This window comes from Rhea pennata, chromosome 6 (genome assembly GCF_028389875.1).
Source record: "Rhea pennata isolate bPtePen1 chromosome 6, bPtePen1.pri, whole genome shotgun sequence".
NCBI classification, from domain to species: Eukaryota; Metazoa; Chordata; class Aves; order Rheiformes; family Rheidae; genus Rhea; species Rhea pennata.
Genome location: NC_084668.1, coordinates 24,691,839 through 24,704,541, shown reverse-complemented (window position 1 = coordinate 24,704,541; position 12,703 = coordinate 24,691,839). Strand labels below are relative to the sequence as shown.

Here is a 12,703-nt window from a genome sequence, read left to right as displayed (position 1 = left end):
TCTCTTCAATTGCTACACTTCATCAGACTGAGAACATGTCGATTCTACAGGATCTTAAGCATCATTCCATTGAGGACTACAGAACTGAAACTGGGTAAAAAAGTAATGGTTGCGTTGAACCATACTGAGAACTATAAAAGAGGGCACAGTCATTTTTCTTCCATTCTGTACTTCTTGTGACTCTAGCCTAACCAGTAGCAGTTAGATTCCCTCTTTACTACTGAACTCAATGTGGAAAAGCTTGAATCAGGTAAAGGAGCAAAATTGTTCATAGAATGAGGCTCAGGAAAATAGGAAGAGGTGAGACAGAATTGTTGTTTGGGAGATTAAGATTGGTGGGCATAAGTTGGGACTGAAAAAAGGGAAATTGTTTGAAGAGGAATGGGGAAGAGTGGGATAGTCTGGAAAGAAACTGGGAACAGTAAATTGTTTGGAGAGGAGAAAGAGGACTAAATCTGTGAAACGGCTCCAAAGAGGTATTGGAACAGGAAACAAAGTTAGGTGTTGAGCAGACTGAGAACAACTGAAAAAGTAAAGAGGAAAGTTGGCTGCAAACCTGCTAAGATGGAAGACCAAGTCTGAAGAAACAGGGAAGCTGAGCTGAACTGAACAGTTTGAAGTGGAGCCTGGGACTAGCCAGCTGAGGATAATGATGTGGACCTTGGAACTATGTGTTGGGAGGAGAGAAGTCCCATGTTCCTGGTGACAGATAGCAGTTATACCAGTTCTGCTGGACTAGAGGGTGCAGGAGCTGCTGCTCTGTCAGTAACTTGCAAAGCCAGAGCACTGGCTCTGAAAACTTCAGCCCTGCTAGTGTTCTGCGATTAATCAGACTGTTTGAGCCTGATGCTTTCAGACACCCAACACACTTTGGTACATAAGCAGTTACAAAAATTTGGTAAGGTTAACATTTTTGATCTGTAAACTTCAATTTGTAGTAATTTTGTAAACTGCTTACCTTCACGATGTGCGTTATAATAATCAGTGGACCTCCATTGATAGTCTTTGCTGCCCCTGTGTCATCTACGAGTCTAGTCTAGTGCTCAGTTACTCATTGTTTATGCTTACTTCACAATGACAGTTTTTCCCATTTGTTACTGAAACCCTGTTAGGAAGCTAGGAGTAACTACTTTAGAGGTAATACAAGTATTTGACTAATCGTCAAAATATGCCTGTTACGACAAATTCCTGGCACACTTTGAGAGTAAAGACACAGGTAGACTAAGAATGCTTAGTAATTTTGATTTTGTTTTCAGATGTCCTAGACTAGTTTGTTCCAAAATTTTTATAGTTACATGCTGTTCATGTTCAGGATAGTTTCTACTGAGTTGAAATCTGTGTTAAAAGCCTTGTAGGAAGAGCTATACCATTGCAAGCTTTCATTACTATGCACAAAAGCTGATTTACCATCAAATCTTAATTCTGATACAGTCTCACATTAAAAGAATAAGCCTAGAAAGATTCCGAGGGCGAATGTAAACATACGTGCACCAAATACTGTATTACTCTTAATGGGGTCTGAAGTCTTTTCCATAGTATATTTTTTCTTCCTTAAATTTTACATTTTTTTACTTTTGACTCTTGCTAGAAAGATGAACTGTTTTGGCATTTGAGAATTTCATGTAGTAACTAGTTGAAACTCGTGTGTGATTGGAAGATAATTTCGCATGCTTTCTTTTCTAAATATTAGCTACTTCTGAAAGTGATAACATTTTTTCTTTTCACAGAATCTGAAGAAGCTGCTCAAATCATTGAGACAAAGCAGATAGATAACCAAGCCCCAAGTCTTGAGCTGCTAAATGATAGATTAGCTGAAAATGTTGAAAAAGATGAAGCAGAAAGTGAAATGGAGTTTTCAGCTGTTGAAACGGATTCTGCTATTTCAACTGAACAGAATGAAGAATCTTTAATGAAAACAGAATAAAATACTTCAAGTGCCTTCTATAGCTAGTTCTTTTAGCTTTGTTCATGCCTGTTACTATTCAGGTGAGCTTTTTTAATGGTACAACTTAAATATTGCTTGAGCTTGAACTGCCTCACTGCCACAGTATGTCAAAGCTATGTTTAAAAATGGGTGTTGTAAGTTAAGCATGTGTCTTTAAATGAGTTAACACACAGCAGAATGTATAGTTATTTGAAGTCTAACAGTTGTAGCTATTGTTCAGTTTTGCATACTTAAACTAAAAAGTACAAGTTTAAGTGGCCTATAATTTGGTATCCCTTTAGCTGTCAAACAAAGAGCAATTTTGGCAGCAACTGACCTAGTAAAGTTTGGTCTAGTGAACTTAAGATACTTTTTAATGCTTTCCTGCTGAAAATGAATTGACTATATTTTAAATACACAGATGTTTACAAGCTGAAGTGTCATCTAACATTTGACTTAAGCATATGGAAAGTGTCATTACGGTGATATCAATGTTACTCGTTGTCTAACTTCTTGACAGAATTCAGTTAAATGGCACTCAGATGAATGGTATTTCCTTTGGTAGTATTTGCATTGCAGATGAACCGGAGGTGCACACATACAAAGCTCTTTTTGTGTTTACATAATATAGGAAGTCTGCACTTGATTGTACTTGAATACAAAGCACTATTTATACCTGTACAATAATGACAAGATAAGTGGATTTTGTGCCTTTTGTGTATTTTGTTAAAGGAAAATAAAGATATGTAGCAGCAGTATTTGCTTTGTGATTCCTAGAACTTCGGAGAACTTTTAATCTACTATATGCAACTATATTACAAGGAAATTGAAAAATAACGTGATGTCTTAAGAAGAGCATATATACATATTGTGTAGCTAAGATGACTTTAGTAAAACTGAAATCAATCCCCCATCAATAAGGGGAAGTTACATGCAATTATTAAGACTTAACTGTGCCTAAAATCTGATTCTATTTTTGGATAACATTACAATGAGTATTTGCTGCTGGATCACTGCAGAGCTATACTTTTTAATCCTAACTGTTTAAAGCTAAGCACACTTATTATGCAAGTTCAGATAAAACTAATATTTGGGAACTTGAATCAGAATTCTTCTGGTGACTGGAATTGAGGCACCTGTGTGTGTGTGTGTGTGTGTATGTATATATATGTGTGTATATATATATATAAAGATTTATTTACGTGCTGTCCATGCATAGCTCAGTTGACTTACGAGTAGTTGTGATTAAAACCTTTGTCAAGTTTGTAATTCCCTCCATGTACTTCACTATATGATAGGTTGGTAGGTTAGAAAAACCTTTTAACATTTTAAAAATATTTAATCTTGCCCTCAATGAACTTAATTTACAATATTCAGATAGCAAAATCTTAATGTGAATGTCCTCTGCAAGAAGTATGTTTCTAAATATGACCTTAGATTTCATATTGAATGAGACAATTTCTTACTTAAACAGCAGTAATTATTTTTTCCAATATATACTTTATTTTCTGATTCTTTTGGGTTGATTTAAAAGCTCAATCCTCAGACTCAAGTTCAGAAGATCTGTATTTAGATTAAATTTTTTTTCTAGTTAACTAGTTGCAATTCACATTTTAATTAGTCATAGTAGATTAAATACTGGCAAATGATTAAAAGAGTACTTATAGATATTTAGTTACATGATATACAGAAGAATTAATAAAAATGGACAGCCATTAAATGTGTGACTCTTAGTTTGGAATCCAAAGAAACTGGTCCCTTTTCAAAACATTGCCTCTGGGTGTGAGAAAAGCGCATATTACGAAGTGATAGGGGAAACACATTTTTTGGTAATTTAAGTGCATCTTCTATCCTGAAACTTCTGTAAAACAATATTGAGAATAATTTTGAAAGATAATGCTTATGGATTTGTACATATGTAAGATTTTCAAATATTAAGCCCTATTTTGTATATCAGTTTATTTCTGTTCTGTTCTTTTTTTTAAAAAAATCAGTAGTGTAGTAAATCAACCCAGTAAGCGTGTACCTATCTTCATAGTACTAAAACCAGGTAAAATTTCATGCATGATCCCCACTAGGGATATCTGAATTACTGTCACTTCAGTGATTGAGATTACTTTAGGCCCATGTATTTATTTACTTTAAAAATTAAATCTCTTATATCTGTAGAGTATTCTAGGTTCTTACCTTGATGTTGTCATCAGGCCGTATGCATACAACATATACTGAATAGGCTGAGAAAATCTGTTTATAATTTTTTTTGTTACTGAAAGATATGTATTTCCAGATACTCTTTTTATCAAGGACACATACTTTCTGCTATGTCAAATCATAAGTTGTTGAGAATCTGAATTTTTTGGAAAAATTGGCATCTTGCATGAGATGTCCAGGGAAAAGCATTATTTCTCCCAACATTGCTCCAACATTGCTCCTAACATGCTTAAATGTGACATTATCAACTTGCAACAGAAATGATCGATACTTTGTATTTAGCATGTCACTGAAGAATTGGGTAGAAACAGTCAACCTGACAAGAAAACAAATACTTGCTTAAATGTGTGAAACCGATTTATGAGAACTAAGGGTGCCTAGTGTTTTTTGAGGAGGGAAGACATAAAGGAGCCCTATGCACATAATAGTTTTTTTCAGAGGTTTTTGTATAGAAAAAGCAGCAAGGATAATGTTTCCAAGCAATCATTCCCACTAACTGCTTTGGGAGACTTGGGAAAGTTTAGGATGTCCTGGCATTAATTGAGTTGAGAACGATATATTTCTAATTTTGTAACTTTTTAGGGGATTAAAACAGCTATAGTAAGTGAGGGCAGAGAGGTAATTAATTCTCTAAACTAGATGCAGGGAGATGCCGGTGATAGAAATGGACTCTGGGCTTTCCTCAGTTTACAGTAAGCTTTCACAGGTATACATACTGCCAAGTGTGCGTGCGTGCCTCAGGACTGATACGGAAGTAAAGATTCTGTTTCTGGGGCAGTTGGTTCTTGGCATCTTTAAGAATGGCAATAATAGATGCCTGTCCAGCAGAAATTGAACTGGAATCCATAAATATCTTTCAATGAGCAGCAATTTAGGCTTTGTTTAGCCAGTGTTAGTGATGTTTCTATAGCTCTGAAAACTTGAAAAAGGAGTATCTGGAATGAAAAGGTGCAGCAGTTGTCAGTGATACTTATCCCAATTTTAGGCTGACTCTCAAAAGATGAGAGATGGAAGAATGTGTGGGGGAGTGTAACAAATAAGATGAGCTCGTGTTGTCATCTTGCTTCCCAATATGTATTTGAACACATCATATGCATTTTGAATACTTTCAAAAGTACTTAAAAGCCTAGTTGTGTGAAAGATGATGTACAAACTCCATTATTCCTGTATCGTGGAGGAGGAGAAAAATCATTAAGTGGGACACTAAAGTAATACTTAAACTTGTTTGTGCCATGCTTCTAAGATATAGTGATCTAGAAGTAATTGCAAGATGTTATCTTACTCAAATGCATATTATGTATTTGAGAGGAGTTATCTAGGCTGTGTGGAATCTGTCATGAAAGACAAATGAATTATTCCAGTTCAAAATGAACTGAAATGAATTGGTCAAATGTAAGTATACTGAGGACACTTAAGACTGCAGAGATAAGGGAAAAATGCTACTTTGAAGTGTAAGACTTGGAGAACACAATTATTTTGGTCAGCCAGTTGGTTACCCTTGGACATCTTGATATCAGTGGATGATGTAGTGGGATCTGTTTGCTGTGTCTCAAAGCTGTTCAGTCTATAAACAGCAAAAGCAGAAGCTGGTGGGAAAAGAAATCAGAGCTGTTGGTCCTTCATTAACAGATAGGACTAGAGGTCTTTTCCAGTCATGTGATTAAAATTTCAGTGCCTCACATCTAAGTACCTCATTTTTCAATTACTTTCTTGAATTGGTAAATGCACACCTATCTTGATTTTTTTTTTCTTTTTTTGAGGGGGAAGGAGATGGGGGGCAAAGTTAGCCTCCAAAGTTTCAGAATGTGAGACATGAAAGACTAGCACTGACACTTTAAATAAATAAAAGATCTTAGTTATAAATGTGTGAGGTATATAAACACTAGGAAGTAATTCATGAATAAACTCAAACTGGGAGTTTGAAACTTCCTAATGATTTGGCCAAGTAAATTTCCAGGAGATATTAGGTTTAAAATAGGTTGATAGGAGTGAGCAGACAATAAGGGATTAGACTCCTTGACCAATGAATTCTTTCTAGTAGCGTGTGCCTTTCCTGTGTTCTTTTACTTAAGAATGTATCAAGCCCTAGGATCTGTGTATTCGTTCATGGAAGGGTTGATTTTTAGCTGTTGTCAGAAAGTTTTGATTCACTGAAAGGAAGATGTTTGAGAAATTTTGATAATTACCAATCTGTGGCAGGGCTCCTCACTTCTAGGATTAGTGAAACTGTAGCAATATTTACTCTTTAAAACAAATTTAACACTCATACTAGGAGAAATATTTCTCCCTAATGGTTACCTGTAATTATTGAGCTGTAGTTTCTTAATGGGGTTTGATGAGCAGTTGTGGATTTGTGGTGATGGGTGAGTGAGCAGGACAGACTGTGGTCTTGAGGTGAAGTTCTTGGTTTTCAAATCTGTGGAGGGTGACAAAGGGGAGCAACTACAACTAACTCTTCTGTTACTAATGTTCCTACTGGGCTGATTGACATAAGACTGTAGGCTTCCAGGTCTTGATGTGTAGTAACATATCGCAGCTTCTTTCAGAGGAAAAACTGTAAGCTTCCACTGGAAGTGATCTGTACATTACATAGTCATGAATCTGTATCTATTAGTATGGGATTAAATGTACTTCACGCTCTCAATTTTCCCTATTCAGAAGGAAAAGCTGCCATTCCGAGTGGGTAGGAATTGCTTGACACTTCGTCTTTTTTAGGGGCGAGGGTGCTTATGCAACAAGTAGAAAAGTTATGATAGCTTTTAACAATAAAAACTGCTGCCCTGCAGTGTTTGAAAAAATGAAGCTGTCCCATAAGCTCGTGAGTTTCAAGGAATTTGGCTTCTCTTCACCATTGCTTTTGATTTGTGAACCTCTCTGGGGTCCTTTCAGGGCACATTCAATCTTTTTTTCTGCAAGAATAAGACCTACAGATGTGTATGATGGGCAGGATAGAGAGAATGGTTTTAAAATGAAATGTATTGATTATACAATAATTTGCTCCCAAACCGTGGGGTTTTGAGATTAAAGCAAACTCTTAAGATTCTTGATAGATTATCTGAGTTGGCAACAGTGAAAAATCTAAAGCACTGAATCATAATATAACCCTTTCAAGGTTGCATAAAATCAATTTGATCATGACTTAACTTTTCCTTAGAAGGGAGGTCCTGACTATAATTCTTGTAGTACTAGTATTTCTCACCATCATCACTGAGAACAAGCATACTTCAGGACTGCTTTTGTATGTACGTAGCATTAGGCTACGAAGAGTTCTCAGTAAGCAATTGCTAATGTTTTTCAACAGTGCCTCATAAGCTGATTTTCCCACTGTGAAATCGTATATTCTTTTCATTGTGTGACAAGAATAATTTGCAAAAAGAAAATTGCAACAGTTAGAAATACATGTAGCAAAATCCTTAAATAATCAGATACAGGAGAAAACAATAGGTACAAATACTAGAGATCAGGCAATTGGGATATTCAGTTTGCAAATTCAAATTCAACTCTAAATTTGTAACTTAAATTGAAATAATAATTTTCTTTCTCTTTTTCTCTCTCCATTTTGCTGACTAAATGAAAATTAAGATGCTGGATTTATAGAAAACCCTGAAGCAACAAAGACCTTCCAGCTATCCTGAAATATTCTACCCTCTAATTCCTTACACCACTTCAAGGAGCTCTACTCAATTGAGGAAATTTAATTATGAATTGTTCAGCACACAGAGACAAACATTTTACAAAAACACAAAGTTTATTTAAAGAAACTATTTAAAATGAGGTTTTAGATGAAATGTGAAAGTATTTCTTAATGTGTTTGGTTGTGTATTCTGTATTGTACACTGAGCATTTATTTAAACAGGAGATACTCTATTTATAGAATATTTCAGTTCTTGTTTTAATAGTCTTGTTACATTAGTAAAGCTTTTGTGTGTTTATGTAGTATACAGTATGAATAGCCTCTTTAATCAAAAGTATCATTTCAATTTTAGCTAAGGTCTTGACCAGCAGCTACCTCACCTGTAATTGAAACTTCATTAAAACAAATGGCAAAAATGTTGATTACTGTGTATTGTTAGTTTGACAGACTTCATTATGAAATTTCTACTTGTAATTGGGAAGATATTTAAGCTTGTGCTCCCCTTTTGAAATATATTTTTATTAAATTCAAAAAATTTTTAAAAATGCATAAGATTAAATTACACTGCTTGTTATTCAAATATATGCTAGCTTTATTGTGTATATTAATAAGGAATAACTTGATTCTGAAAAGGCTGTTGATTGTTTATCTGATCCGGATTTTGTGACTGGAATAACAGTCAGGTTGCTCTTTGCCTTGTAAAAATTTTTAAGGTGACTTACACTCTTGAGATGATGATTCCTTTGCACTGGCTATGCTTGCTCAGGTTGGATTTCATAGACTTTTAAATGGCCTCATGTGTTACCAAAACAAGGGTGGGGATGTCCCTGTTTCTTCATTGCATCCCCCACCCCCACAGTTGGACTGGCATAGGTGGAAAACAAAAGTTGTTCAAGGCTGAGTAAGTTCTGATAAGACCAATTTATCTATACCACAAACAATTGTGAAAGTTGCTCGCTCATGGCATGAACAGCCAGCTGCTCTTAAAGGTCAGGCTGATACAAGACTGCAAAATTTTGTGTGCGCAGTGAAGCAGAGGCATTGAAAACCTGCCTTGATTCAGTATAAAATATTGTGTGCCAACTTCAGAGGAGACAGTAGAATTCTGAAGATACCAACTTTTTGTCTGTGATTCCCCATTCCATAAATGCATACATTTGGGGGTAGATATTGCAAGTTTTATTGTGTCTAAGTGGTGATTTATGTCCTTATTCTTGCATTATTGTCCATAAGGTACTGCCCTGTGTCACAGGCCTGTATTACCTAATTTTTTCAGACTGTTTCATTTTCATTAGTACAACTGTTTTAGCTTTTGATCAGTGTACCGCACCTCACTGATAATCCAAGAGAGTATTAGATGCGCAGAACTGACATCTAACCCTGTCAGTCTGGCTGATTGACCCCTCAGCTTCCGAAACATGGGTTCATTTTTTTAAAATCCAAGTTAGCCCCATATCCATTTTCACACACATTCTGGGCAGTTTAAAGGTTGGTCAGAATCGAATATTGCTCTTTCAAATTTGATAATGTATGAGTACAGAACTGTGACCTTTGATACATAGTAATACATCAACATGACATGAGCAGTAAGTGCAGCAATTACCTTTACTACACTTGAGATTGTGTTTTAGTTCTCATCTTGTAAGCAATTATTTCAGGAAAGAAAGGATTTCTCTAACTTGAATATATTTTGCAAATAGTGTAAATGCAGAAATTAATCTTTGGAGACTTTTTGATTTACAGGTGATTATTTTTCAAATGAATCTTGGCTTTTAAATTAACATTGCTTCGTAGTAGAAAGGAGTGAGTTCTGACTTTTGTACCATTGGCTTTTACAATACTGTTTTCTGGGAGAATCTTTTTTTAACTCTTTTTGATACGTTCTGAGGTAACGTAAGGTTCATCTTCTGACTTATGGCCAAAGCCAGATCCTGCAAGCAGTTGACATCATTGCCTCTGTGTAGCTCCCGTGATAATACTTGCAAGAGTTATAGTTGCATGTATGAGGATGACGCAAGTCAATTTGCTTTTTTTTTGTATGTATCTTTTAGAATGTATGAGAATCTCATTAGAACTGCACTATGTATTGAGTTAGAAGGGTATTTTAACTGCTCCAGCAATGTTTCATTTTTTTTCTGATCACATCAAGATACATTTGCTTTCCAAGTCTTCTCCTTCACCTGTTGTTACAAATTATTTGGATAAGGATAGTGCACAACCACTGCCTGGTAGGCACTATAAAAACATAAATATGTGCTGCATTGCTAAAGAGTATAAAGACTCTGCAGATCTGTAAGAGGAGGATTAGTACCAGTTTATAGCTTTTGTTCTGTGGACTAAAAATCAGAATAAAATTCTGTGTCATTCTGAGCAAGCCATTGAGTAACCGTTGAATGATGACTTCTCATCAATGTCATGAACAAAACTCAAAGGAATAAGTGCAGTAGGACTTACTGTTCTAAAATACTGGCTTCCTCAGGAGCTGAACATTGAGGTGTTGGCTTGTTAGAGTGTTTATGCATTGAAATTTTTGCTCAGTGAAGAGTATAATTTGTAATTCAGGAGTTCAGAGAAGTGTGTGTTCTGTTTAGTATTGAGGTGAAATCAACACCTTTTAAAATAGGAGATTTTTAAGCTATCAAAAATCTGTACACCTAATTCACAATCATGGTTGGCCTTATTGGCACACTTAAGCAGGAGGCAGAAGACTGATGTGGTTGATTTGGAGTAGCAACTGAAACCTTATCTCCCAAATCTAAGGTAAGTAGAAGGGTAACTTTTTTTTCTAGTGTAGGTTTCTTTTTCTAACTACTGGCTTTGGGGGTGATCGCTTGTTGTGTATACGCATTGGCCATAAATTGATCATAAACCCGAAACTTTTCTAACAAAAATTTCATCAAAATTGAAAGATTTCTCTGACAGATTTTCTAACACTTTCAAGTGAAGAATTTGTTGCTATCTCCATTCTTGTTCTCCCTTTGGGAGTGAGAAAAAACAAACACAATAGATCATTATATAAATTAATCCTAATCAGCGTTGATCGTACAAACTTTTCTGCAAAGCCACAAGGAAGATCCTGTATGGGGAAGTTCTGGAAACATGTTTTTGTGCAACATTTCTTGTTGCTTTGAACCTGTGCCATGTAAGGGAATATTAGGCCTTTAACTACTTCAAAATGAAAATTCCAGCTTTTTTTGTATTCTTTCATTGATTTTAAATGTTCATAGGACTGGTTTATTTTGAAAGAAATCTTGTTGCACAGCATTTTCCATTTAAAAATGTGAAGTCTCTGTGGAAATCTTGAGCTAAAAATAGCTGAAAACCAAAACAGTTTTCAAACGAAGGTACTGTGTGTGTTCATGACATAGCAAATGAGTGTGGCTGCAACAACTCAATACGGAAGTCTGTTTTTCTGTTAAGGCTCTGTTTTTATAAGAAAGCTACTTCCAGTAAAAAATTCAATTGTGCTGGTAGAAAAGTGGGTGGAGAAGTATATTTTTTACTTTACTGCAAGAGAAAATGGCAAAACCTTGGTAACTGTTCTATCATTACAAGTCAGTTTTTGTTGACTGTTGTTTGACCACACTGAATTACTTCTACTACTAACTCTGACATCTTCAGTTCTTTTCTCTAAATACTAGTGTATAATATTAACCATTTTTAAAGCAGACAACACCGGTATTCCCTAACAATAGTAGAATCCCTCTTATAGTATCTGCAAAAAATACTTATTTTCACTCATTTTAGAGAAGAGAGGGAATATAGTATTTTTTCACCATTTCTACTGCAACAATATTAGTAGAAATATTTATTTTTCAAAAACACTAGCGTTTCTGCTTGTTTGAGCTATTTGCTCAGCTGAGGCTTTTTTAAAGACAGTGAATGACAGCCTGGATGCAGAGTGTATTTTCTTTTTCAGACTTAAAACTTATCTTACACGCTTGCAGCGGTGTGAAATCCTGCTGAGAGGAGATTGTTAGATGACTGAACAAATGTGGGCAGTTGAAATTTAGGGACACTTAATGGGAGCTACTCAGCTAAAACTGTGTGCATGCTATTGTGAATGCTCTTGATGTAATACAGTAAGACATTATGTTCATCCAGTAGTGGTTGTCTGATCTATTTGATTTTTAAAATCTCTATTGCTTTAAGAATTTTCACAAGATGCATTCTGAATAAGTGTAATGATTCTGTGAGCCAGAATATTGTTAGCCATCGTGAACAGTACTGAAGGAGTCTCAGTATATATAATGTGATGGATGCAATTTTGTTTGAATTTTTTTCCAAGGCCAATTTAATTTTGATTTATTTGCCTCATTAACTCAAGGATTCAGAAAATTGAATGCCACCTGAGTAAGGTATTATTAACACTAGTGAAACATCCTCAGAATCACTCCATGCTTATAAATTGGTCTTTCGAAGCATTTTAAAGGCATAACGATACTGTTGTGAAAATGAACAGTGTCCTTTAAAAATTGTAAAATGCTTTATCTGATTTCTGAAATAAGACTTGGTCACCTGACTTAAATGTATACTGATCTATTATTTATGCTTTGAAAATAGAGCTGATAAAAAGCATAAGTGTTCTTGATACTATATTTTGTCATATCTGGCTAAAAAGATTGAAATCCAGAAAAACAATTTTCTGAAGAAATGAAATAGTATGCCCTCCTGAACCCCTGGGGAAAATAGCCTCTCTGTTTGCTCAGAATATGAAACAGTAAAACAGTATAAGTAAAACAGACAGCCCATGTCACATTGCTATTTGTACAGTTTGGAAAGATGTTTTAAAAATATTTTATAGTTATTTTTGATAAACAAATGGTACAAATAACATCTGCAAACCAACCCTGCTGATGTAAGATTTTTTCAAATCAGATTTGATTCTCAGAGAAAGTGGGAAAATTGCTTTGCAAAACTAAAGTTGTATAACT

General features: G+C 35.1%; 1 protein-coding gene across 4 annotated transcripts in view; it reads left to right on the top strand.

Annotated features, from left to right (window-relative positions):
* LNPK (lunapark, ER junction formation factor) overlaps positions 1-8,266 on the top strand; it is a 47,775-nt gene extending 39,509 nt beyond the window's left edge. For 2 of the 4 annotated variants that reach the window (XM_062578429.1, XM_062578428.1), the window contains exon 13: positions 1,728-2,682. In XM_062578429.1, the coding sequence (XP_062434413.1) occupies positions 1,728-1,924 (197 nt within the window). In that variant the 3' untranslated portion in view covers positions 1,925-2,682. Of the gene's footprint in view, positions 1-1,727; positions 2,683-7,717 lie in introns of those variants that run through there. The other 2 variants (XR_009958744.1, XM_062578430.1) reach the window with 2 other exon arrangements.
* Positions 8,267-12,703: the final 4,437 nt, after the last annotated feature.